This window comes from Anopheles marshallii, chromosome 3 (assembly GCF_943734725.1).
Source record: "Anopheles marshallii chromosome 3, idAnoMarsDA_429_01, whole genome shotgun sequence".
NCBI classification, from domain to species: Eukaryota; Metazoa; Arthropoda; class Insecta; order Diptera; family Culicidae; genus Anopheles; species Anopheles marshallii.
The window spans coordinates 66,321,533-66,347,822 of NC_071327.1; the positions used below are offsets into that span (position 1 = coordinate 66,321,533).

The following is a 26,290-nucleotide window of genomic DNA, read 5'->3' on the forward strand; positions in this document are numbered from 1 at the left end:
TTATGTTTCGTTGTTAGCTTCTATCACAGCCAGAAACACAATTCGTCGTAGATCTTGTACGATTGCATTGCAAGTTGCAATTCTAAAAGGAGCATCTTACCCATATCCCTACAAAAACAAAGAAAAATCTAATCGCGGAAAATGAATGAGACTCCATTCGACTGCGGCATCATTCCAGAACCATCTGATTTGATCGCAATGTTAACATGTACTCTATTAACATGCATCTCACCATTCTCTCTTTCCCTCACCGTGTAGCTTCCAAACCTTGCGGCAACAACATGTTAACGGCAAACAATCTTTACCGAACGAATTCTCACGCCACAGCAATAGAGTGGAAATACACTTGTTGGGCAGAATACTATCGAAAGCCTTATCCGAATATACCGGGCGGACAATTAACGCGATAATCATTATGAAAAAAAAAGTGTTGTTGTGTACATAAACCTTCGTGCCTGCCATGTTCTCACCCTCCTGGCCGACAGATCCGGACGCACATTGGCGTTCAGGCAGTGTCTACCGATCCGGGCAAATCGAGCGGCTGTTGTTGCGCAAATGTTTGCACTGAGGTAAAATAAAAATAAAACCCCCCAAAACGAAGTAGTTTGTAACCGCACACAACATTTAGTGTGTATCGAGACGCCACGCGGTAGCAGAACCGTCGTGCACGATATAAATTGCGTCAATATTTGCGTCGGAAGTTTGAAACGCGGCTGGTGAGTGTATTTTGTGGTATCGGTTCGGTTTTTTTTTCTTTTGCTGCATGTCGTTCAACTTGTATCTTCTATCAGGTTGCTCCATTTTAATTTGTTGACCGAAAGACGCTAAAAGAGCGGAGCCTTCCCCGTGAAGACCTTGGCGTCTCATTAAAAAAAAGGCACCATTCCAAACGGTGCTGATGGTTCGCGGTGTCTATCACCTTTTTCGCGCTCGGTTAGAGCCTTATCGGCCGAATGCTTCGCCTCCGTATCGGTGGTGCGCCACCTTTCACCTGTTCACCGCACCTTTTCTGCTGTCGAAATGTACGAGGAAGAGAAAAAAAAACACCACCGGAGGGCAAAAGAGTCAACTGATACGGGGTACGAGGGGGTTCTTCGGAGTTACAGTCCTCCGCGTGCGAGAGGGCATTGAACAGTGGCCCGATGCACCGATAATGGGGGATGAGGTTGGAGGGGTGAGTTCCACGAGAAGGTCAGATATGGCAGGAACAAGTTTCCTTTTTCTGTTTCACCCCAAGAAGCAAAACCCCATTGCTTGAGACGGCCGGACGGTTGTAATTCCACTCCTCTGCTCACATCGACTCACACGTCGACATCCGACGGAAAGAAGGTTAGCGCTGTGGCATTCCTCCCTTCTGCCATTGGGGCAGCACATAACCTCAATAGGTGGGAACTGGGCCAGGCCTTTCGCTAGCATATTTCTGGCCCGTTTGAATGCGCTATCGTTTTGCGTGAAAGCAAAACGAACCTAAAGCCCTACCGAGCTACTACCGCTGTTACTATCTCGAAGAAGGTAATTTTTCATCAGCCACTCGGCGTACATGGCAAGGAGGAGGTGGGTGTGTGGGTGTGGTGCCATCATCTCGGTGGAACTAATTGATTGTTTGCACATTTACGCTGCTGTGCGGGAAAATGGTTCAGCAGAGGAAAACGAAGATGGTGCAATGATTCGGTCATCGGATGGAACTATGCTGCGATTATCAATTAGGAAGTGGGGCGTATTGATTACATTGCCGTTGCGTTGCAAAGAAACTAAACTCCGATAGTCTCATTTTCCGAAAATGTTTCGGTTTTTGTAAAGAATAGTAAAAATGGAAAGGAAATTCAAACTAAATTGTAGGAAACCATGTGAAAAATTGGAAATTGTCAAAATCTACATAAAAAAACAACAACAAAAATGTTGAAACATTCTAAGGAATGAAAAATGTAAAAAGTAAAAGAGAAAAACATACAAATATGTATGATGTAATGCCAAATTACATACTCAAAGGATATAATAGGAGAAAATACAAAATAGAACCAAATGCAAAAAAACATCTTCCAAACAGAACAATTCCAACAAAGATACAAAACAAGCGCTTTAGACCAATGTATTGATTAGAGTTGCTTCCCGAAACATCAAATTGCAAAGAAGGAACCGAAGATGAAAAGCGATGTTTTGCATCTAGACTAATTAAGTGCCTACGTGCGCTCTTTGTCCCAGCGGGAGATATTTCCCCAAGAAGCAAAAAAAGTCCAACAAAACGATTTAGCACCATGTGAGAGACAAATATTGAGATTTTCAGAGCCAATCCTAAAACCCATCTAAAAGCACCTTGCTGGGACGTGATGGGCGCAACGCTTGGAAATCGATAATATTTGCCTCCTCATCATCAACCCTCTATTTACAATCTGGGAAAAACGAAAACAAGGCCGCATAAACATCTTCGTTCCCTGCTAGCTGCGTAGCACGCCCTGGAATCTGATTGTGCCGAATTGTGCAACAAAATTAGGTTATGTTGCTTGCCGCTGCTACTCACCGCTTGGGCTGGCTATCAGTATTTACCAGCCTCGCTTCAGTACTGCGCTATCGAATCTCGTACTCATGACCGTGTGATTAGAAGCGATCATGTAGGGGGTGCGATGATTCGTGACTGGCATAGGGCAACATTACCGTGGATCTATGTTTAGTTTTACCGACCAACTGCTGGGTGGGGGTGCAGAAATGGCTTCGGGCGCCTCCCAAACGGTGCTGAGTCATGAGCGTGCAGTTAAAATAGCGACCAAACTGGGACGCTGGTGGCCTCCTTCTCGACCCGATCGATGAGCGGCCGAGAGTGATGAGTTATCCTTAAGATATGTCTTCCTCATCCCACGCGCAACGTACGGTAGGTCGGGGTGGTATCGGTGTTCCGCAATAAGCGAGTGGCCGCACGAGTGGGCGAGAAAACTAATCGTACAAATAATTCCGCATCAAAGGGCGCTGAGTGCTGTGTGCTAACACACGTAATGTGGCCGCAACGCATATCCGTACGCAGAATGTGTTAATTAGCTGTTGAGTTGTTCGAAGGGTTCAGAGCAATGGATCAGTAGATTGGATTGCCAGCATTGCGTACATTATCTCGCTTAATGGCTCGCATCTCTCTCACTCTTTCTCTCGGCACGGCCCCCGATTTATAACGCTACTGTTGATGTGTTGTTGAGGATATTATGAGTTTTTAACGCCTAAAGATCAAAGAAGCAAAAATTGGTGCTACTGACGAAAATGGCTGTGAGCTAACTTAGCTAATTTCGATAACCTCCAGCTGCTATTCACGCTAACAAGCGGGATGCCCGTTGACCAACTTAGCGGAGATTGTGGTTTGTTGCAGCAAACGAAATTAAACTTTAGATGAGTATGGGAATTTATTTACACCATCCATTTTCCTATACGCAGGATTGGTTATTCAAGTGGAGTGGAGGTTTAAGCCGAAACCTCTACGGTTGTACAGCAGTAGAAGTTCTGTTGGTCAATAATAAACTGCAATAATTCACAAGTAAAGTTCAAATGGAATCAAAACATTTACAGGGTTATCGAAAATGCTCCCATGGTTACGTCATGGAAGTGACACCGTACAACCAACCCTCTGGAACTACCAAACGCGATAGAAAACAATATTTATTTATGTAAAGAAGGAAAGAAGATGTGCGAAAGGAATCTGATTTGTCCAAAGGAAAGACTGATTGTATTGACCGTAACTTCTTTAAAAAAATATTATTTTTTGACAATAGTACTGCGATAAATGGAAGCCATAATAATTGGTTATGGCTTGTGTTTTTTTTTACATTTAAGACACACAAATACTATACAAATTCTAGAATTCTTATACGTTATTTATTTCGTATTCTAATTCGAAACTCAAATGCTTTCGATTAATTTGTAATTTTTTATTATAATTAATTTGTATTACGTATTGATTATTTTATCATATCAAAATTGTTTCGAATACTGGTACGGAGGTGAGTACGAAAAAATCCAATTCTATAGAATTTGTATTTATTGAAATGTTATGTTCTCCATATTCCTCAAGTTGTACAAGTACAAGATACATGCCCAGGTTGTCAGCTTCATTTGCTTAAAATAATGAACCTTCTTTCCGCATGAAATGCCAATTCCACAGTATTACTTACACGATTATTTTAATTTTTCGTATAACCTGTCATACTGTTTTCGGCCTCTTCTTTGCTAAGGTTCAAGCTTCAACATATTTATCTACCGGTGACAGTATCATAATCTGCGTTAATATATTAAACGCAAACGTTCGGCGGTAGCGCAACCAGGGTAACAGACACGCACCGAGTGTCGATCTTGATATGAGGCCTGTTTAATTTTTTTGTTTTGGTACCAGAACAGAACAGAAAGTCACCCTAAAAGCACGCTCCACAAACCACCGCCAGAGCCAGTTCAGCGGTTTTGTGTTGGCACAACACAAAATTACCACTGCCACCGAAGGTTCAGCGGCACACTATAACAAGCCAGAACGTCGTCGACGACAATGGGTTTGCGTTGGGCGTTATCAAACCACAACGAGGAGCGGTAAAACACTTACACAAACAATCCTACCATGTGAGATGTGCTGGTTGAAAAGGATCGCTTCCCTGCGCGCAGCACACATAGCGGCGCTGGGGAGAAGCATACCTGGCGCCTTCTTCCCGCGGCACGGTTCCGGCACGTGGAAAGGATTCACAAATGTTGGTTTTATCTACATAATTATTAGACCATTTCCATGCAGCGCACCAGCAGATTCAGAGCGTGTGTCGCTGACGAGACACATTGCCGAGGAAGTGAACCGAAATCTGTGCCGACACGACCCGGGCTGACGATGGCAGCCGACGAAATGTCACGCGCTTACCACGCAGACTAGAACACACCTCTATCGAGCTATCGAAGTCGACCTGCTGTACAAGGGTGAAAAAAAAGAACCTCCCGTAGTGTGCTACGATCCTAATTAGAAACTGTGGCCGATTCTGCCAACCTCGGAAACAACAACCGTACGGTGAGGAGTTTGTTTTACGCCTGGGGAGCGTTTACACAGCCGGGCTCATCCAATAAGCCCCACAGCGTGATTGTGCTCGGTTGCGCGCTATCGCGTGCACAAAGTGCAGGTGCAATAAGTTGCCAGAGTAACCGAGCTGCCGGTATCGTTGGCAAATTGATGACGTGTGGCCGGCGAAGCCCGCACACACAGGGGGGGGAACAGGAACAATCAGACGAGAACAAGTGTAAATTGTCTGCTCGCCTGATTGCTTATTTCACTTCGTTTCTCCCCATGCGACAGAATATGTTGGAATGGGTAAAAACTGGGGAGTGTCCCCGGTGCGGAATGGGAAGGTAAACTCGAAGCTAATGCAACCGTGTCATGTAAAACTTTCCTTCGAGTGTTCTTTTTCCCTTTCTGCTGGTGTTGGAAGCTACAATAATATGCTATCGTGATTATGAAGATAAAATATGCGGTGCAAGCATGGGATTTATAGAATGGAATTGAAAAAAAAAACGAACATATTCATTAAAAATTGTTTCTGCAATTCAGTCCATCTTTAAATTTATTCCTAAGCGAAACGGTCTCTAAGAATTCTTGAAAAAAAACAGATCGATAAACATTCAAAAAACCTTCAGTAAGTCATAAAACAATTAAAAACTAATATTAAAAAGATGAAAACCCGACAAATTTATTAGGAAAAAAAAAAAAAACAACTTAACCATTAATTAGCAGCAAACATAAAATAAGTAATAATAATAGAGAAAAATAGACCAACTAACAAAGTGGTCGAATACATTTGATAAAAATCAAAATCAAAGTATTCTAACGCCACAACTCGAACATTAACTAAAACAAGAAACATACAATCTTGAATAATTGTTAGGAAAAACATATTTCCAAACAGCGGATGTGAATAATAACACCGCCAACCGCTAATGTCACTCGGCAGTGTGCCGACACAGAGACAATTATGCAACAGAACGTGCAATATTCTCTTCGTGCTGGTTGTCTGCAGCAGGCCGGGACGCACACACGTTTTACGCCCAGCGAGCAGCATGATTGTACGTACCACGCCAACGCATCCGCCGCCCATCACCAGCCGACGACGGACACATTGTCGCCTGAAGGGTCTCCTCTTTCTCCAAAGCCGCGGGTGTGTTGGTGTCGTACCGGGTGTCGGGGGGGGATTCATTTTTGAAAGCAGACCGGTCGCCGTGTGCGCCTACCCAATCATTTATCGCCATGACAAAACCACCAGCAACAATCGGGCGAGGCTTTTTTTCTCTACATGTATATGTGTGTGTGTATAGACGTTCAGTAGTTTCCATTTGTCGGATATTCAAATGCGCTCAATTGCACGCTTTCGGTGCGTGAGGAAAAGGTCCGATTTTAGCGACAGTAAGAAGCGCACCGAAGTTCCCGCCATACCCGGGCTACCTTGGCAATTCACTACAATTATGATAAATTGACCTGAGGAAGTCTAAAAGCGGCCCGAATCGTCGCTGAATCTGTTCGTTTAGGAGAAGATTGAGGGCAATTTATAGCGAATTATAGCGCACCAAGATGGGGTAGTGTTTTTTTTTTTTATGGCGATCTGTCCGAGTTGCCGGTATGGTACACGCAAAACTAAGTGCAATTGTCCCCGCTCTTTGCATGACAGGTTTTTAACGCAATACAGCCACTTTATGTTTCAATTCCGAGCGTACGGGAGAGCGAGCAGAGCGTGCGAGAGTGGATACACTTGAAGCAAGCATCCCACACAGACTTGAATCTTGAGGAAGTTTAATTTATATCCGTATGTTGTGTGCTGAAGCGCTTAATGAATTGCGTGTTACATAAGCCGCAAGCGTCGCGTCATCAATTGGATTACTTGTCTTGACGATTGCCATGTTCACGCAATTCCTAGTTTTTGTTTGAAGGAACTTTAAAATACTCGAAACTCTCGCTTCATCACAAAGAAAACAAATGTGCCAGAAGATATCAGAAATGTGGCACATAATATTAAAATTGTGCCAGGTCATATTACAAATGTGCCAGAAGACACCACAAATGTGCCAAGTGATATCACAATTGTGTAATAACAGATGTGCCACATGATATCACAAATGTGGCACATGATAATATAATTGTGGAACATGATATCACAATTGTGACACATTTTGTCGTAAATTATAGCATCAAATGAGCATTCTTAAATAGCTTTGTTACATATTAAAACAAAATAAATAAGCAGCTGCTACATAATAAAGCTGTTAGAAAATAAATTGAAGACACAGAAAAAAAAACACTTGATTACGATAAAAAAAATATCCAACTGAGTCGCAAAATTAAAATTCATACTGAAAAGCGGTAAGGTCAGCCCCGAATGTGGGCCACCCCTGGAGAGATAAATACCTAACATTGCTTCTAGCGAAATGGCCATTTCCCCAAAACAAAAAAATCACCCAGCACGGCCACCCAGCACGCTCACGTGAAGCATAATTTTCGTGCAAGTTTCGGAACCCACCACGCGCTGCTTCCAAATTAGCTCACCCGGAAGCCGGCCGGAAAACTGGAGACATGTTTCGTTATGCTCGGTTCGGGGCCAGGGCGGTGAAAGGATGGTCAGAAAGCAAATCACTGAAAACGGGAACGCAAACGCCACGGCGAAACGAGGCCACTGTCATTTCCTGACCACACACACACACATATGGTCGCATCGTATTGTATTATGTTTTTGTTTTGTTTCAGAAAACCAGCACTCCAGCAAGCGGGGGAAAAAAAGGTCATGGACAGAATGAATGGCCCCGCGGTGTGTGTGTGTGTGTGTGATGGCCAAACGGTGAGCCAAGGTTTTTTTTTCTTCTCCCGCCCGCATGCCAAAACCCAACGTGCCTTCGGCCAAGCTCACGCCAATTATGGGCTTCCGGTTTTGGGGTTTTTTAGTTGTAGGAATGCCGCATACGGCTGCCAAGTGTGGCCCTTTCTCTCCCGGCCGATCTGCCATATGTGTTCAGCCGAGAATTAAGCAAATTAGGCCTCCCTTTCTTCCTGATAACGTCAGGGACCAATTATTACCACGAGCAGACCCTCAAGGCGAGTGCTTTATGGGTCTCCTTGGCAACCGACGGTATCGATCAGGGAAAAACAGCGGGAAAAGAAAGGCTTCCCGGGGCAGCTTCCAACACGAACAACCACGGTTACGGTCGGCGGATGCATGAATGTAAAAATAAACTATTCCACACCCGAGTTTCGCTTGCTGGCTGGCGCGACCACCAGCGCAATGTGCTTTGGTTTTGGGGTTTGGTGATGATTTGGTGCGGTGGTGCTGCTGCTTCCGCCAGATCTATCTGGCTCGGGCCGAAAGGCGTAACAAGTGAGAAAAGAACCGAAAAGAAACAAATACCACATTGAGAACGTGGGGCGTCGTTGTTGTTCTACGCAAGTGTTGGGAGTTGTGGGTGCGATGCGTGCGGAAATTAATTATTTCCTGTCCATGCTTTTTTTGTAGAAGGGGAGGGGGCTGATACAGGGTTGAAGATGGTAATGGAAAGTAAAGTGCCATGAGAGATTGCGATGAAGAGGATGAACACATACACGTACGGAGTGGGGAGGGAAAAAAAGCCTTTCGGGATGTGGTATTAATAAACATAATTAAATGAAGAGGAAAAAAAACCCACCATCTGTAACCGTGGAAAGGAAACGTGGAATCACTTACGAACGCGCCAATGGCCATCATCAACTGTACGTAAACTGTTTGTGATTTGATCAGTAACCTTGGCACGTACGTTTAGAACGCTTTCTAGTATACTAAAGCGTGTATGCCTCAACGCCAAATAAAGCATCATTTCCAGTAAAGAATTAGTTATACTCTAGAGATCAACCGGAGTAAGAGTTCAAAGCGTTTGTTACCCTTTTCAAACGACCCTTTTCTCGTTGGTTAATGTAACTACCAATCAAGTCAACGAGACAAAAGCACCCAAATCACGTGCTGACTCTGGTTCGATTCATTCCCTAGCTCCCTCCCCCCGAACTGAACTGAAGGAATTGTTCTCACTCCCCAACCGAAGGTGCACAAATCCGAAGATAGCAAATCACGATCTACAAAACAAGCAAAAGCTGCGCTCAAATAAAGAAAATATAGACCAGCGTGCGCTAGTGCCTTGCGGTTCCGCTGTATCTCGATGAATAATTCAATCACTTCGGCATTCAGGCAACATTAGTGGGTTTGGAACGGACGAAAAAAAAACCACCCCACCCGGGTACGCTTGATCTCGCACCGAGCGCCACTTATATACGGTCGATTGACGGTGTCGGAATAGAATCGAGTCAGTATGGCGAGTTAACAAATATTGTTTCTTCTTCGGTTGAAGGTTTGCACCTTTTTGGGTTTTTCGTTCGTTGCCTGCTTGCCGTAGGTGGAAAACTCGCAGGTTCGTCGTCCGCGGATGCCCATAATTATACGGGAAATGGATGATTGGAGAGTTTCGTGCGTGTGTGTGTGTGTGTGTGTGCGCGGGTTGCGTAAAGGTCGGCTAGGTGGAGGAAGGCAGTAACAAAGGCAGTTGGGTGGGTGAGTATGGTACACCCGCGCACAAACACTCAGCCGCAGCTTCATTGGAACGAATTGGAAGAGAAAAAAACACTCCCCCCCTTCCCTCGTGTGTCACCGCCCGACACTTCACACTCGAGACGCTCGATACGTGGTGAAATTTGCATATTTTCTGTCACCAAACGATGCGATCGGAGGCGTGCTATGTGGAGCCGGGAATGGTGGGTTGGTTTTGAAATTGAAAGCGCCCCCTTTACAAGCGCAATTCGGGATGCGAGTTCCGCTTACGCAGAAGCGGCAAGAATACGGCTGAAAGGTGTACAGCAAAAAGGCAGCGGTGCAGTATCGGCAAACGGTGGGGGGAAAGGGGGAGAGGGACCAGAGTATGACGCAAAGTGAGAGATGAAATGTGGGCGGTAGTGAAGCAAAAAAAAAAAAATAACCGATCCGGAATTACTGGTGAACATTATGCTGGAGAACAATTTAGTTATCAACGCCTACACACCACCGACTGTCGGCGTATGTCGTGCGGAATTGCAGTTTTCGGACCGAGTGAACATTCATACAACGTGCTGTGGATTGATAAGTTTCTGTTTTTCTTCCGAAGGTTCGCGGTACACAAAACTCACAGTGTCATGTGTCACTTCACAGAAAGATTTGCACTAAACAGAGAAGAACTGAGGTGTTAAAAATCATATCTTTCCCGCAACACCCTTCGGGTGCGGTTGAGATCGGTCGATAATGTTGATGCAAAATAAAGATCATAATGTCATCGTTCCCAAACGACCACTGGCAATAATTTCTCCAAAGAAAAATAAAATCAAAAGAAAAAACACAACCGTTTTGCCAAACGAAGATTGGCGAAGAACGCTGCACTTCCTCTGGTCGTACGTTTTTTTTTTTCAAACTTCTCTTCGAACGGGTCCCAGTGGGTCTGCTGTAAATGCCGCACTTAGTTCACCAAACAACAAAACGGAACTTATACTTGAGGCGCTGCTTCACTTTGCACAACAGTGGAACAACCGGGGGTTGCCGATTCGTGGTCGGATCGGGACGAATTCGCCGCTTGGTGGTGTTGTGAACGTTTCCCATACTCTACTCCAGATGTTTGTTGAGCTACCTTGGTGTCAGGTAGTCTGCCAACAAGCATCCGTCGAAGAGTGCCGGAAAATGGTTGAACGCAGGGTCACGTGTGCCGCAAGCTCACAACGTGCTGGGCAACGTGTTTTCATGTCGGCAGGGTGGCAGTCACACTTTTATTTCCCGCACTGTAATGCGATCCCACACATCCTGAATGTTTTCAGCTGTCTGAACACGATCCTCGGTGGCATGTTGGGTATGTAGTATTTTATATTTTTTGTTGAAATAATATTCACTTCAACATAAAATCACACACACACACACACATCGAAAGTATTGCTTTAAAATAATATTTAAAAAATATTAAATCAACCAAAGACTTTTCAACCCGAATCGTCACTTCGCTCAGGACATCAGAGTGGGAGAAAAAAATAAAACAAACCAAAAAAAAAAACAAGTCCACCAAACGATTCATTTTGAAGGTCGCACCGCGAGTCGCACTTGTGACCACTGACCATAAGGTGTATTTCTTCAGCTTCTGCACACACCGGCGCGCAACACGATCAGGCGTATTGGCGTGCGTGGTCGGAAGCATTACGTGAAATCGTGCAGGAAACCACTCTTTCGCCTTTGTCGCGTTTCGCGTGTCGGGTTTGACACCCACAGACCGGCCCGAGACCGACACTCTGATTGCCCACTGCTGGACTCGAGAAGCGCACGATTATGTGCAACACCCACTCGGGGAGGGGGGGGGGGGGATCGGTTTAAATTATTAACATTTATCCTTACGCGTCCGTAACGCACTCTCTAGCAGCAAGAGCTCGGTTCAGCCTGGCCAGCACATATTGAGAGATAAATGTTCTCACCTCAACCAAGCAACCCTTGGAGGCCTCGTCTCGTCGTCAGTGCCCCAGTGTTCGATGTGAGAAGTTCTATGTTTCACCTTCCGGCCCCGGGGAGAACACATTTCTTCCCTCATGCCCAAACAGCGTAAAACTGGTAAAGATATTTACGGCCGATAGTTGAATTGATTTTTGGAGAAAATAAGCCTGCCATTTTCGGAACCAGTGTTGGGCATGTTGGCTACTTCACATTTAGCGCTTTTAAGTCGAATTGCTCTCCTCAACTCTTGACCGGGAGCTTGCGTCATTTCGCGTAAATTAAGCCCGCCATAATAACCAAATTCTTTCCGTAGACTTCATTACAAATGTGATTCGGTTTAAGTGCTACCGCAAGCGATACAAATATATGCAGCTCAGAGAAGTCATAGATCTTTGGGCACTTCACATTTGACAAACGATTCCTTACGACCGAACTGTTCGGCTGAGTCACAGAGGCCTACGCTAAATCTTATTCCGACTTTGATACAACAGTTATTTTTAACTGCATTACTGTTACTTATCTGACGTAAGATTTATTAGCTGTTGTTTTTATTCGTTTCTGAAGCTGATTATTTCAACTATTAGCTGACAACGAGGCATGGTAACAAGTTCGTATTATATGTGAGTCATATAAGGCATATTCAGACATGTTAGACGCTGTTGAGTTTCTGAAGTTTGAAGATTGAAGATTGCAAAATGTAGGGTTAATAAATACGATTCAATTCGTATGAATTGTTCTTCACTATTCAAACAGTATGAAAATGTCGAACTACCCAAACCGAATCCTGACTGATGCGCCCATCTTCATCACACTGTAAAACATTCCCCCCCTCGTCACATAACCACGTGGCATGTTTATGCGAATATATTTACGGCACACTATTAATATTCATCAGCTCCATTTTTCACACCCTTTGCCAAATTGCTTGGCCATTCCGCCATTCGGCCGAAGCGGCATACCGCCGGAGAGTAAATCAAAACATCCGTGCGACACACGCAGCCAGCGGTGTGGCGCATATTTGCGGCGTTAGCAGATGGAAACAGATAGCGCGACACAAGGGTGATGTGTTGAACATAAAATCCGATTAGTGTCACCGAATGGGAGCAGTGGTGGCGCCTGAAGACGTGAAGCGTACGATCGTCCCCAAAAAAAGGTGGGCCCCAGCAAAGGTGGGAGGGAAGTGTCCGAAACATTGTGGACTTCCTACACACCCATCACATCATTTCAAAGGTGGAGGTTTTTTTTTTTATTGTATTCGATTCTGAGATGGTATCGGGCCACTTTGTTTTTTGGTTTTATTCATAAAGTGACAGGTGTCAGAAGGAATAGAAATCCACTTTATCGTTCGTGCTGTGGGAAACATGAAGTGGGATGTGTAAAAGAAAAGATATTGAAAAATACAACCGCAACAGGCATGATCGATTTGTGACAATGTTTTGAGTGTTTCTTGTTTCTTTGTAAATCCCCAATAGAACAAAGGACAATCCAAGTCGAGCCGGACGGTTTGGGCGAGTTTCGCTAGCGGACTTTCGGAGTTTCAAACCACAAAAACTGACAGAAGCCAATTAATTAGCATATTGATAGCCTCTACTTCGCGATTCACGGAGATAAGGAACAAAATTTGTGCTTTAATGTGTTAAATGTTTGGTTTTGCTTAGCTTAACATAAACATTGCTCACAAATTAATCAAATTATTGACATGTTCTATGAGGCATATGGTTAAATTCTCAAAATAAAAGCTTAAGTTTTGGGCCAACTGTTATCCTAAGTTGCACATTACAACTAACATTAAGATAACAGCAAATAAAACAAAAAAAAAAACAGTAACACAAATCTGACAAGAGCGCAAATATGTTTTGCACAATATAAACAATTTCGTCACCGTTTTGCAGTTACTCACTTCTAGCAAAGAGAGATAAGCACCATATTTACTTATTCTTTCAGTGACAAAAATGCGGCAGAAGGTGAAAGAGGCGGTGAGTGTGGTTGACTAATGTAATTTTTAGAACGCGGTGCCATATGGTCGGGGGTTCCAAGATAAGCCACTTGAGTTACGAGCGGATCTGGTTGACTTTGTTTTGTGAAACAGCAGAGCCAAATGCATTAATCGTCATTAATTTACTGAGAGGGTAAAACACATGCAACCAAATCTCACCAAGTAATGTGCATCACATCCGGTTGAAGGGTGCAAACATCGAGCGGATTATGTAATTAAACACGTTTTTCCAACACTTTTTTTATAATTACATTTTCACAACACTTTGCCAAATTGAATGGATATAATGCTGGTGCTGTTATCCAGCGATCGACCAAATATCCGCCACAAAACTTGTAACACACCGGCTGGATGGTTTGGTTTGGGGCATAAAATAATCGTTTCGATTAAATTGCGCGTCATGTACACTCGCAGCAACCAGCCAGCCAACGCCGCACACGGCTTCCGGAGGAAAAAGGAAACACCATATGCGGCAGAAGCGCACACAACGCGAATCGATACGCATGTACGGTTCAGTTTACACCAGTGGCTGGGTGCCTCTTCCCTACACAGACGAAAACTTGCAAACGAAAAACAAAACGACTTAAAAACACACCCCCGACACCAGAAGCGATGAAGATGTGAGGATCCGTATCTCCGTCGTCGTCGTTCACAACAGTTCAAGCAAACCGCCCATTTGCCGCACTTTTGTTCCGCGCCAACAGCGCAACATTGCGCAACGGAACCGCGGCTGCAACACTTCGCGAGATGCGCTTCTTGATGGGCGACCGCCGCGTGCGGATGGTGCGGGGGGAGTTCATCAAACGAAATTAACGCAACAGCACAACAGCGCCCAATTCCGTGCCGTTGGAGTTACACGGCGCGAGAATTACGCCACTTGTGAGGGAGAGAAAAGAGGGTGGGCTTTTTTTCATGGGGGGGGGGGGGGGGTGTATCCGATCAAACTCGATCATACTCGAACTCGCTACACGCTGCGTTCGCTATTTTACACCCGGTCGGGAAGGAGTGTTACACAGCACCAATAATCGTCCTATAGTCTTTCATCGTATTTCGATGAAGATAAAGATGACGGAAGGGAAGAGAAAAGGGTGGCAAAGCGGAAGCTGAGAGGAAGCGGAAACAACAGCCAAGAGATGCAGATGCAATCAGGATGCAGTGTTGGACGAAAAGTTTGATGAACATGTTCTTTAAAGTCGTCGATAAAGGGAAGTATTTTGTGGATGAATTAAAGTCTATGGCAAATTGTGTCATTGAGAAATAGGGCCGTTTCATGCTATCAAGCTGGAAAGATTAGTATAATATAAAAATTAGTAATGAGTTTCCACAGTAAAATGTCTCTCCAATTGTTGACGAACATTTCAACAACTGTAGATCACTTCCAAACTTTTGGCTAACTCGGAACTCGGAGCTTTTCAGTATCTCTGGAACATCTTCTGGAACTCAAACTCTGGGGTAACTTTGAATCCATTCTGAACTATTTAGTAGCTTAACATCAACTTTGAATTGCGGAGCAATTGTAGAACAACGTCCAACTTCTGAGGTAGGTCCAGTGCACTTCTCAGTTATTCATCTCTGTGATGCTACTTATATTAATTACAAACTAACCATTTGCCAGTATACAGCTACGGGGCCACGAGCGTTGAGACTGCGTCTCAAACCTCCTCAGTCACTCATTTACCTCAAAAAGTCACTCAAAACCAAAGTCTCCGTTGCCTCTTGAGGTTTTCCTCAATTTCAGTTCAGTGACGACCTTACTGGATTTGACGTTGACAACATACAGTGTGTGACGAGTAAAATGTTTTTCATGTATTTTTATTTCTTGTTTCTACTATATTTTTGTTTCAATTTTATGGAAAATATGGTCAAAAAAATTGTGGTGTTTTGATTAAAAACTAAATCATCATTTTCTTAATTACAGGAGATTAATCGATCAATCATATTGCAGTTGAAAAGTATCAATTCAATTATAAAACATGTTGACAACTTTTGTCACACAGTGTTCCAAAAGGTACGTTGCGGACACATAAAAACATCATACCGAACGCCAAAACATTGTGCTTGTACAATCATAATTACGCATAAAACACTTTCAGAATGTAGTTACATTCATAATAGTACGCAAAAAGTGTACTTGTATAAAAAATAAACCATTATTCTTTCGCCATACCATCGGCAGATACAACAGGTTTTGTTTACATTTTGAGCTGCTGACTGGCCGAATCTGTCAAAAAACTTTTGTAGATGAGCCAGGTTTCCCTCAAAACTCAAGTCACTCAATGTTTAGAGTTTTGAGGGAATCCTCATCGCTCGTGGCCCCGTGGCTTACGAGTTCCAACACACTGAAGAACATTTTAGGAGACAACCCGACGTGGGTAATTGCCTCCCAAAAGGTAACTATTATAATGAAACATTGAAATGAAAAACTGTTGCAGTAAACTCTTATTTGATTCAAGCATTTTTAAGCTCTTACTAGTTTCAAGTACCACTTTGTTGTGTAATAAAAAAACTTAAGCTGTAATTAAAAATGCCATACAAAAACCTGGAACAACACCAAAGAAAACTGCATTCTTATAGAACAAAATGGCTTCTTGAATGGCAACTGGATGAGTCATCAAGTGAAGCACAACCAACGGAAAACGGCTATTCCGTCCGAACAACTCTCCGTCAAATCCACACAGCCTTCAATACGATCTCGATCTGTTTTCTATACTTCCGCAACATCCACGATCATCCCACAAAAGACGCGTTTGTGTGTTGCTCTGTTGCGGCAGCCGCAAGACCTACACACCGCAGCTGCTTTCCAGAGACGAGATGAACCACCCGGGAGGGGGGTTTTGCCCGTGTGCAGCCGACACAGAAACGATTGCGGTTGAACGAACGGACGGCACGACTACTGCGCCATCCACACACCGTTAAAATGTGCTGTTGCAGTTAACTGCATCGAACGGCACAGCCCGGCCATGCTTCTTCTGCTGCACGGCATTGATGGGCGAGTTACAACAAAAAACAAAAAACCAAGCGCAACAGTTTGCCCATTGCCCAATGCCAGAGAAGCGCCTCTGCGCGTATGAATGAACACGATCCCGTCTGCTGCGTTTGCCGACTTTGCTTTTCATTTTACTGCTTCTCACATCTGCCGTAAGCGCGCTAGTCGTTCCCGTGGAAGACACAGTGTTTGTGGGGCCTAGAAGACACAACGGTGCATCTCGGCATCAGCAGCACACATTTCGCGAACGAGATGCAGCCGGAAATTGGAGGCCACGCGTGTTGCACTTTTTTGCCCTAGCACCGGGGGTCCGATCCGAAGGAAGATGGGCGAGCGCGGTGAGAGATTGTGATGAACAGCAGTGAAATGAAATTAAAAAAAAAAAAACAAACACAAAAACAAGATTCCGTTCACAAACCGATCCTTGCCCGATCGGAGCTCGGTCGTGCTGGAGTTCTGCTGTGGGGACGAAGAAGAAGAGGCGGCTCTGTTACGGTAATTTTTGCTGCGGATCTTTGCGCTTTGCGGTTTTTTGTTTGCTCGCTTTTCTGGAAGCTGAACGGAAGATGCACCGCCGAGTGCACACGCGCTAGAACAGGCCGAGCCGGGGGAGGTTTATTAATGCGGTTAGCTTGTTCGAAACCTTCGATCGGATGAATTAACCAACTTCCGGGGCTTATGCAATGCGGCGATGGATGCAGCCGAACAGAGGGAGCTATTTTCAGAATAAATTATTATTAGACGTTCGAATTCGAATGCAACTGTCGCGTAACCGGGGATTATGTGGATACCGTTCATTTATTATGCAATAAGCGGTTTTAAATGGGGTCGTGAAATTGGGTGTTATTGCGTACAGAATGGAAATATTTTAAAAGTACGATAATTTAACATCAATTATTAATTTAACAACAATTATTATAGACAAGGCCTTGAATATCTGGAATATCTTGAATAACAGGACCGATCCAAAATCCCATCCGGACCAATTCCCCGTACGCAGGACTGACTATCCAGCTACGGATGAAGAAAAGTCCAAAGAAAGCCAGAAACACCGGCAGGCCTAGTAGACCTCTTGAGGTTGTTATGCCCATCAAAACTATCCCTATTTCCTTCTCGATATCACATGAGTTCGCCTTCTTGCACAGAACACTTAAAAGTCCTGCTAGTGGTGGGAGACCTTCAGTAGGCCACAGTTCGGATTTGAACCTAAGACCGCGTGGTCTTATCTTTTGCTGAGTCGCTCGTTACGAATTCGACTATTCGATCGAGCTTAGGCAAGGCACTCTTATACGGGATATAAGCGATCTCTAGAACTCGCAACAGACTTTAGAAATTTACTAATTTAATACGAAATAGCACAAAACGTGCGTCATATAAAAGTTTACGCACCTCAAAACACGCTCACCCGAGCAGACACCGGAAAAATCTTACGCCAAAAACACCCATCCATTCTAACGCTACCACCAATTTCCTGCTTGCAAACACCGCCAATCCAAACCGTTCCACGGCCACGTCTAGCGCAAGATTAATCTTTAGTTTATGCGCAAGGTGTAAAAATAACAATTACCGTTCCCGTCTGGCGTAAAAATCAAAGTGCAGACCTCTTTCGAGTGTACGGCCAAGTGTGCACACACACCTCGTTCGATCATTGCCCTCCCTTTTGCACCCACCCTAAAAGAAAAAAAAAACAACAACAAACCCTCACTGGGTTACATCCTGAGGCCCACTGTTTATCGGTCGAGCGTGGTGCGTGGCCACATTACGCACCAACACAATCGCGACCTGCCGCGGAACGGAACGGGTGCGGCGTGTACGTCTTCATTCGTGCGGGCGATTGAACTCGGCTTCAGTTCGGCCGCCCCTGGCTCGAGTGTGGCCGAAAGTGTGTAGCTGCATGGGAGGTTGTTAAGCCGCGGTCACGCGGGTTTAAGGATTTTAAAAATAATCCACACGCGTTCTAAGGTAGAAGCCGAACGAGAGACAAACGTAACCGAAGTGTGCCTCCTGCGTACCCTTGTGTTTATTGTGATTAAATAAAATTAATATCATGATATTTATTACCGTCCGTCCAATGGCAGAGGAATGAAATTGGAGAAAAATATTCACCATACATTTGGTCCCGATTTTGGGTTTCAAGCGTTTGGTGGCTGATTTACGTTAATCATAACTAAACGAAACCGAGGAAGCGATCGATCGACCCCTTTTTCTCGCTGTCATTTGCTGCGTAAACTTTTGACTCCATCATTTGAATAATGCTGGTGCGGATGGACGGTTGAAGCATAAATCTGCCCGTCATTCATCACAACCAAGCATGATCGATCGTGCAAAAGTCGCCGGTCCCCCCCCCGGGGGTCTCTCTGTTCCTCCGTGCCACGGTTGCACCTTGCGATTCGATCACAGCAACGTTTATGACTACCAACGAACGTCTGCTGCGGATGTCTCTCTCCTCGAACTCACAATTGCCCAGATCGAGCACGTAATGTGTGTGTGTTTGAGGGAGGATTTTCTTTATTTACGTGCAAAGCGCGTATGAATTAGATTATCACGTGCCAGTAAAAGCCCCCCCGTCAAACAATGGGCGCGAGGAAATGTACACCAGTTGATTGATAGATCGATTCCAAATGTCACGCATCTATCCGCCCTGCTTTCTGTTCGTTTACCACCGAAAACAGGATCCTTGCCAAGGTGGAAAAAAACAGCCCACGAATTGATTCGTCAACTTCATCTTCGATGGGAAGGCAGCCGTTTCGCTACTGGCAAGAGCAAACGTAACATGATTTTGATATGCTTCAATGCAATGGAGCCTTCGTAGCTTCCCGTTGCGGCACCAAACCGGCCGGGTGTGAGTGTTTGATTGATTTCAATAAGCGTAAATTATTGACATATTTCGTCGCATTACGCGCCTGGGTGCCGAACCGATATTGATGCCCTCCTCCTTCAAGCCCCAAAAACGGCGTCTGAAGGTGCTCGACGAGGCAACGAGTGTTCAATGAACAAATGCTGAAGCGTGAAGAACTTTAAACCCCCACATTTCGACAGCACTAAGTGCCTTTTGAAAACCGCTCAAACACACCTCAGCCAAAATCCCAAATTGACCCCATTTTCTTACGTCACCCTTGCAGTAGCAGTAGGTTCGTTTTTGTGCCCCCGGTCGCGCGTGTTTAGTGCACGGTTGCATTTTACGACACATTTGACACAATTCTTTCGCCTTCCTATCCTATCGCATTCTTTACGACGCTGCGCGCGATGCACAACGCGTCCGCTGTTTATGAGCTGAATATGAATTAATGCACCACACACTCACACACACAAACACACCGTGTGTCTCACAACCGGCAGAGTTTTCTCAGCGTTTTTGCGCTTCGGAGTTCGTAGCGGAAATAAAATCGTGCGCTGCAACCATTCACAAGCTTTAAAAAAATGGTTTGGAGTGGATTCTTGTTGTAGCGTGGCAAGAGCAAGGATTTCGTGCTTAAGACAAACTGTGGTGAGTTGTTTTGGTAAGTATTGTGAAACATCGTACACTGTCACGAGCTGGAGATGGGCACGCGAACCCCAACATGAGCTTTATTTTGAACTTAGAAACACATCAATTTTGTCTGTTGGGATTCAAAAAGAAGAGAAAACTTTGAAAAATCCTTTATTAAAACAAAACTTTACGTAAAAACCGTTTCCTCATTAAATTGCAACATAAAACAATGAGCAAATAAACAATCAAGCAGATAAGAAACGTAGAAAATAGCAAAACCAACAGAACATAAGAAAATACAAACTGTTAACATATGATTCAAGTGAAAAGACAGTTCAGCCTGTTCCGTGGGCACGTGCGTGTGTTGAACGAAAGAAAAAAAAAAGGAAACCGGAACAACGGTTTATGCTTCTGCGGATGAACCCGCTTTCGTGTCGTCATGGAGAAGAGAAGAGAGAGCAAGAAAGAATGGAGAATTTATGACAGATCGTGCCGCTGCCATCTTGGGCGGAGATTAAAAATAAAAATTACTTTTATCTCATTTCCTTCAACCCACCGGCCACGACACGCACGGTTCTCGGTGCGGGAGGGGTGTTGGCCGAGGCTGCAGCGAGCATTGCAGCATAATATCTGTGTATGTTTATATACTGCCTTTTAGCGGTGCGTTTCCATTCCATTTCCTGTCGCTGCCATCGCGATTCGAAGAAACGAAACATATAACTAAAACAAAAACATGCTTTTAACCCGATGTCAAGAACGGGATCCAACGCGGGGTGGGTTATGGCAAAAAAAGTGAAGGAAACGGAAAGGGTCGTTAGGCCAGAAAGTTTGCACCCCTTGTGCCCTACGGTTCGGTCGTTGGTCGGGTCGGAAATATTCAATTGGGTAGATTAAAATAAAAACGAGGACAACAACGTTAGGATATGTCGGGGCAGAGCGAAAACACCGAAAAGTGCTCGGGAAAATATGCGAAAACACCAGCATCAACGAGCAAATAAACAAATAACGTGACACACAACCAACCCCCGGATGAAAGAAACAACACAAGTGGCCCGCAAAACGACGTGCGAGATCCTAAATTTTGCCCAACAAACCCGAGCAACATCCCGTCCCGTCCAATATACCGCTTCCGTTAGGGAAACGGCAAAAAGTACGGCCATACGTGACGTCCGCAAAAGAAAAGAGACCTGGTTTGAGCAACTTCGATGTTGCTTGAGGGCTTATTTATTTCAGTAATGTCCGCAACATTATACATAAAACAACACATTCTTGCTTTTTTCCGCCCCCCAGAACAGCATAAGGACCAGAAAGGATTCTACGTTCCGTCCCCTTTCCGTGCACCTACCTTCATCTCGTTGACGATGTGCTGAAACAGTGAGCCAATAGTGGCAACACCGGCATCCGTTCCGCTCCGATCCATTGCGATGTCCATCGTACGCTTTCTCGTCCGCTTTATCCACCCTACCGATCGAGGAGTGCCAGCTTTTCACTAGATTTATCGCTTTTAACCGATATTGTTTCACCGTGCGCGCCCTCTAGCGTACGTGAGCGGAAACAATATGTAACGACCGCACCGAAAAAAAAACCTTTGACCAATAGATTTTGCTCACAGATGGGAACCGTATCGTATGGAAGGAAAACGATCGTGTAGTTTTCCTGCTATCTAATTCCTTTTTTCACACAAACACACACGCACAAAAAGAACCACAAAATGTAATGAGAAAAACAATAACTAAACAAACAAAAAAAACTCCGTGCACTAACACCGAAAAACTGCACACTATTCCTCACGCGCGTTAGATTTTCCGTACTTTTAGTGGTATTTTATGGCATATGTTTCCCTATTATCCACTCACTCGGTTCACCTTATCGCGGACCCACACACCACCCGCGGTGACGGTGAACACAGGAAAACTTTTCGGTACGTTTTTTTTTATTGCAAATCGAAGAACACACTAAGACCCCTTCGGGAAAGGAAAGAAAATCGATACTGCCAAAGGCACAGGCGCTTTTCCGATCCCAACCGAATGCTCCGGCAACTCAAGAGATTGCAACAGCCATTGCGGTGGTCACACTCGCGCATACACGGCAGCAAACACTTTGTGTTTCGTTTCAGGATCTCGATTCACACGTGACTAAAATACAGCAAGTGGAACACGGTTAGTGCGATCGCCTCTTTTCCACCGGGAAGCATTAATCCGATTCCGACCGGAAGTGTGTATCCAACGCAGGGGAGACTGTAAAACTGACATTCACAGTTGCCATTCGTGTATCCTATCGGGAGAAGGATAGCTCGGTGGTAACCTTCCAGCAGGAACGTTAAGTCGTTGCACGTACGTACTTGCTTGTTATTCTTCCTTTAATTGGTTTTTCGAATAAAAAGGGATTTTACATTTTTCACTGCGTTCTGTTACTCTTCATTCCATGCACGGCGGTACTTTCACACCAATTAGTGTTTGGCTTACACAAACTGTATCGCACTCCTAAAATAATAAAGGAAAGAAAAAGAAATGCATTAAATGATTGAACATTGAACAAACGCCAAAAGAAGGAGATTAAAATGAAATAAAACCAAATATGCGCAAGACATGATAATTGATGCGATAAAACATAGCACATCGGTCAAGACAGCGATTGCTCTTCCCAATCCGCCCGCGTCCATTTATCACACTATGTTTGGATACACAATTCCCTAGCGAACCGATCGAATGATCGATCGGTTTCGATCGTACGCCAAAAGGTTGATGGGTGTCGTCGTGGTGCACTGGTCGAAACGTCTCCGTTGGACGAAACATAGCCCGGAACATCGTTTTGCTCTCGTCGTATCGCCCACTAATAGCTTTCAAGCGCAAGCTATCCGCAGCAGCAAGACTCGTACTCGTGGAATTGGGAACAGTCAGAGGCGCACACCAACGCGATATACTAAACAGCTTAATTTCAAGGCAGTTGGAGCGCTCGAGGCATTTCGTTCCTTTCCCCAAGAGGGTGTCACTTTCCGATGGTAATGTGAGCGCGCGCTCGGGTGTTTTCTGATGCGGACGATGCGGACCGATGATTACGAAGCGGAGGAGGGCCTGCCTGGCCCCGTTACTGCACGACGACTGTCGGTGCAGAAGAAGTTCAGTATCGATGTCACTCGGATTAGCAGGAATTTGACGACATCTTTCCGGCGACACGCGGACTCCCGGGAATAAATACGCACCACCAAACGCGGCTACTACGGGTATTGCCCACACCATTAGAACTCTGAAACGGAAAGTGAAAGAAAAAGCCAAACGAAACGATTACTATGGGACTTGGAGCGATTAAGAGGTGGAATTTTTCGTGTTTTGTTTTTCCTGCTGCTACAGTGAATGAAAACGGCTAAACTAATAGTACACGATGTGGTGGTCGGTACATTCATTTCGTAAAGGTCCTCCGACGGATGGCATTAAAAGCCATTTCAGACAAACCCATTCCAACGCCACTTCAACGCCTACGTCCAGTACGGGCCCCTCCCATTACAGGGTTGGCATGCACCATTCAACCCCGGTGGCATAACCACCATTTTTGGGGGGAATTACTATTTTTAGGGGAATGAAACATTCGCCCATTAGGGCTTTTTTCGCCCGAAGGCCAGACCAACCTAAACCAATATACCACCGTAGGGGTTATTTTTATGCTCGAACTGTCTTTCCTCCACCCTGCAAAGTGGAAGTGGAAAGAACGAAAGAACACTCCGACCGGTGACTTGTCGGGAGAGCACGCTTACACATGGACGAATTCATTCTTCGGGACGTTTTTAACTGGACAAAGCCAAGATCTATCACGTCATTGGTGAAAGATGTGTCCCTTTCCCATGCTTGCGAGTGGTAATCATGTTACAAATCGTTTTGTCAAATCACAGAGCATGACAAAGTCCATTATAAGATGTTGACATAGTTCTTAAGCGTTCTATCGAGAGTTCCTTAGCAGGGAGAGGAACGTTTTGCAAGAGTACAATAACAAAAAGACATCAAACACACAACACGAAGATGGCTTGCAACAACTTAAAGTAACAATAAATAATAAAGTTAAATAACTTAGCATTGGTTAGAACCATTCCTGTCATTGATTCTGGAGTTGATACGTCAAAAAACACCTGAAACTGTCAAAGCGGCACGGATAAGTGAGACATTCGGTAAAGAGATGTCCGAATAAACCGTGTTGCAATTGATAATATGTATACGCAGACAATAACGTCAATTTAAAATTAAAGTGAAACAATGACCTTTTGAGTCAATTAATTTCGGAAACACCCCTTGGCACAGGAGAGTCACTTCATACTAACGTTAAAACCCTGTATTGCTGTTGTCTTATTTTTAGTACAAATTTGCTCAATCCATCCATAACCAGCCTCCACCAACACACGAACAGACGAACGTAATTTAGCATTGATTTATCCTAATTCCAACGGCCGAAACCAATATGGACAACCAAGTGTAAATATACACGCCTTTTATGCAACCATTCCATTCCCTAACGAACTCATTTTGTCTCGTAGAAAGCGACAAGCGCGTGCAATCTCGCATGCATTTCGTGCGCATCTCCTCCGTCTGTCCCGGGGAATGACAGACAGATCCCGTAAACATGACTAAATTATTGAATGGTCCTTTCCCGTTCCACACACACACCCCAAGCGCGAGCAGTCAATCTTTGGAGCGCACACACGGGCGTTCGATTCTCGCTTGTTCGCCTTTCGTGCCTGCCTAATGATTGTTTTCTACCGTCGAAGGGACGCCCCCCCTGTCTGCCTATCGGTGTGTCGCAAGTGATAGAAAATGACTGTCCCTCGGAGTGCAGCTGCACCAGTAACGAACAGCAGGATGCAGCGGCAGGGAACGGAACACGCCCGGGCAGTAACAGATCGAGCAATGGGCAGAGGACAAACCCATTGACCGAGCACGAGTGTCCGCTGGGACGAGGGGTTTTCTCTTTGTTTGCTTTGAATTCGTAAGTAAATTTTTGAAAATCACGAACCTTTCGCGCGATGAGGTTTTCGTGCGCGAGGGCTAATTGAAAACGGAAGCCACCACAACAGTGCGCATTGCATTGCCTGTTCGCGAGGTTAATGATGTGGCTCTAAAAGGCGACTGAAAATAATGCATTTCAAGCGAGAGAGAAATGTCAATAAAAATAAATCACATCCGTTATTTTTTTTGAGGCAGCTTTAAATGAGGCTTAAAGAAATAAATCTCCCCGGAGAGTCTTGACTGAACGTGAGATATTTGTGTGGTATCTGTGCAAGTCTTTGGGCAGAGAAAAGGGAAAAAGAATGTATCTGTCATTTAGGAAATTGTGGTTCAATTTTGGTTTAAAATGTATATTCGCAATTTTTTTTATAATATTTCCAAAAAACAAAAATGGAGAACAATATTTACAACCCGATAAGATCATTTGATGCCTTAACATGAAACAGCGAACCCTTTCGGTGCAATTGTTTGCAATCACGAACAAACATGCACTCAATCTAGAAGAACGCCACCATTACCAGCGATGACGATAAACAATGTATACGCTGCATCCAAAACGAGTTTCCTATTTGTTTCGCGGCAACCGCGGAATCGAACACGATTTATCAAAAAGCTCCCCTTTCCCCCGGGTGCAAGCCAGAAGAGAAAAAAAAACAATACCTAAATACCACCCCACTGCAACAAACAGAAACCCTCCGGTACGATTCTACTTGCTGGGAACACATCTTGCCGGGCCACAAAACGCCCCCCCCAGTGCCCGTTGCCCGTGCGAGGGTGAATGGCGTGAAGGGAGATAATTTTTCCATTTCCCGTACGAAGCCGCACGGGCACAAGTCGTGCGGTTTTGGGGTGCCAACCGAAGCGATATGCGGCAGCGTCGAAGAAGCGGTGTACCGTGTCTCGAATGCATTTCACCCATTTTTTGCTCTACAAACGGCGAGGTTTCGTGGCCGCAATATGACTGACAGCGTGGGGAGAATGAAAACAAAAAAAAAACGAAACCAAACTATGGAGCACCCAGACAACAGGTTAATTTGCGGTAAATGTCAATTGCATCGAAATGCGACTAAAAGGTGCAGTTTGGTTATTGTAAGCCGATTGCCGAACACAGCTTGAGTTTCAGAAAAGATCAGCGGCTTTAGACCAACAAATGGAACAATAACTAAAAAATCCACTCTTTTGTTACATGGGACGGAATGATGAGGATGGTCCTCAGTATAACAAATATTTGTTTCTGAAACAATTAAATAAAAAATCGGATTAAACCATTGTTCGATAATTATGAGAATATTTAATGGCTCACTAAATGAAAATTTAGAAAAAAAAATATAATTTAAAACAAATAAATGAAGCATA

General features: G+C 44.5%; 1 protein-coding gene across 1 annotated transcript in view; it reads right to left on the reverse strand.

The window, feature by feature from the left end:
* LOC128714937 (platelet binding protein GspB-like) overlaps window positions 1-21,375 on the reverse strand; it is a 44,867-nt gene extending 23,492 nt beyond the window's left edge. Inside the window, exon 1 of the mRNA XM_053809820.1 lies at window positions 21,289-21,375. Coding sequence (XP_053665795.1) covers window positions 21,289-21,375 — 87 coding nt within the window. The remainder of the gene's footprint in view (window positions 1-21,288) is intronic.
* Window positions 21,376-26,290: the final 4,915 nt, after the last annotated feature.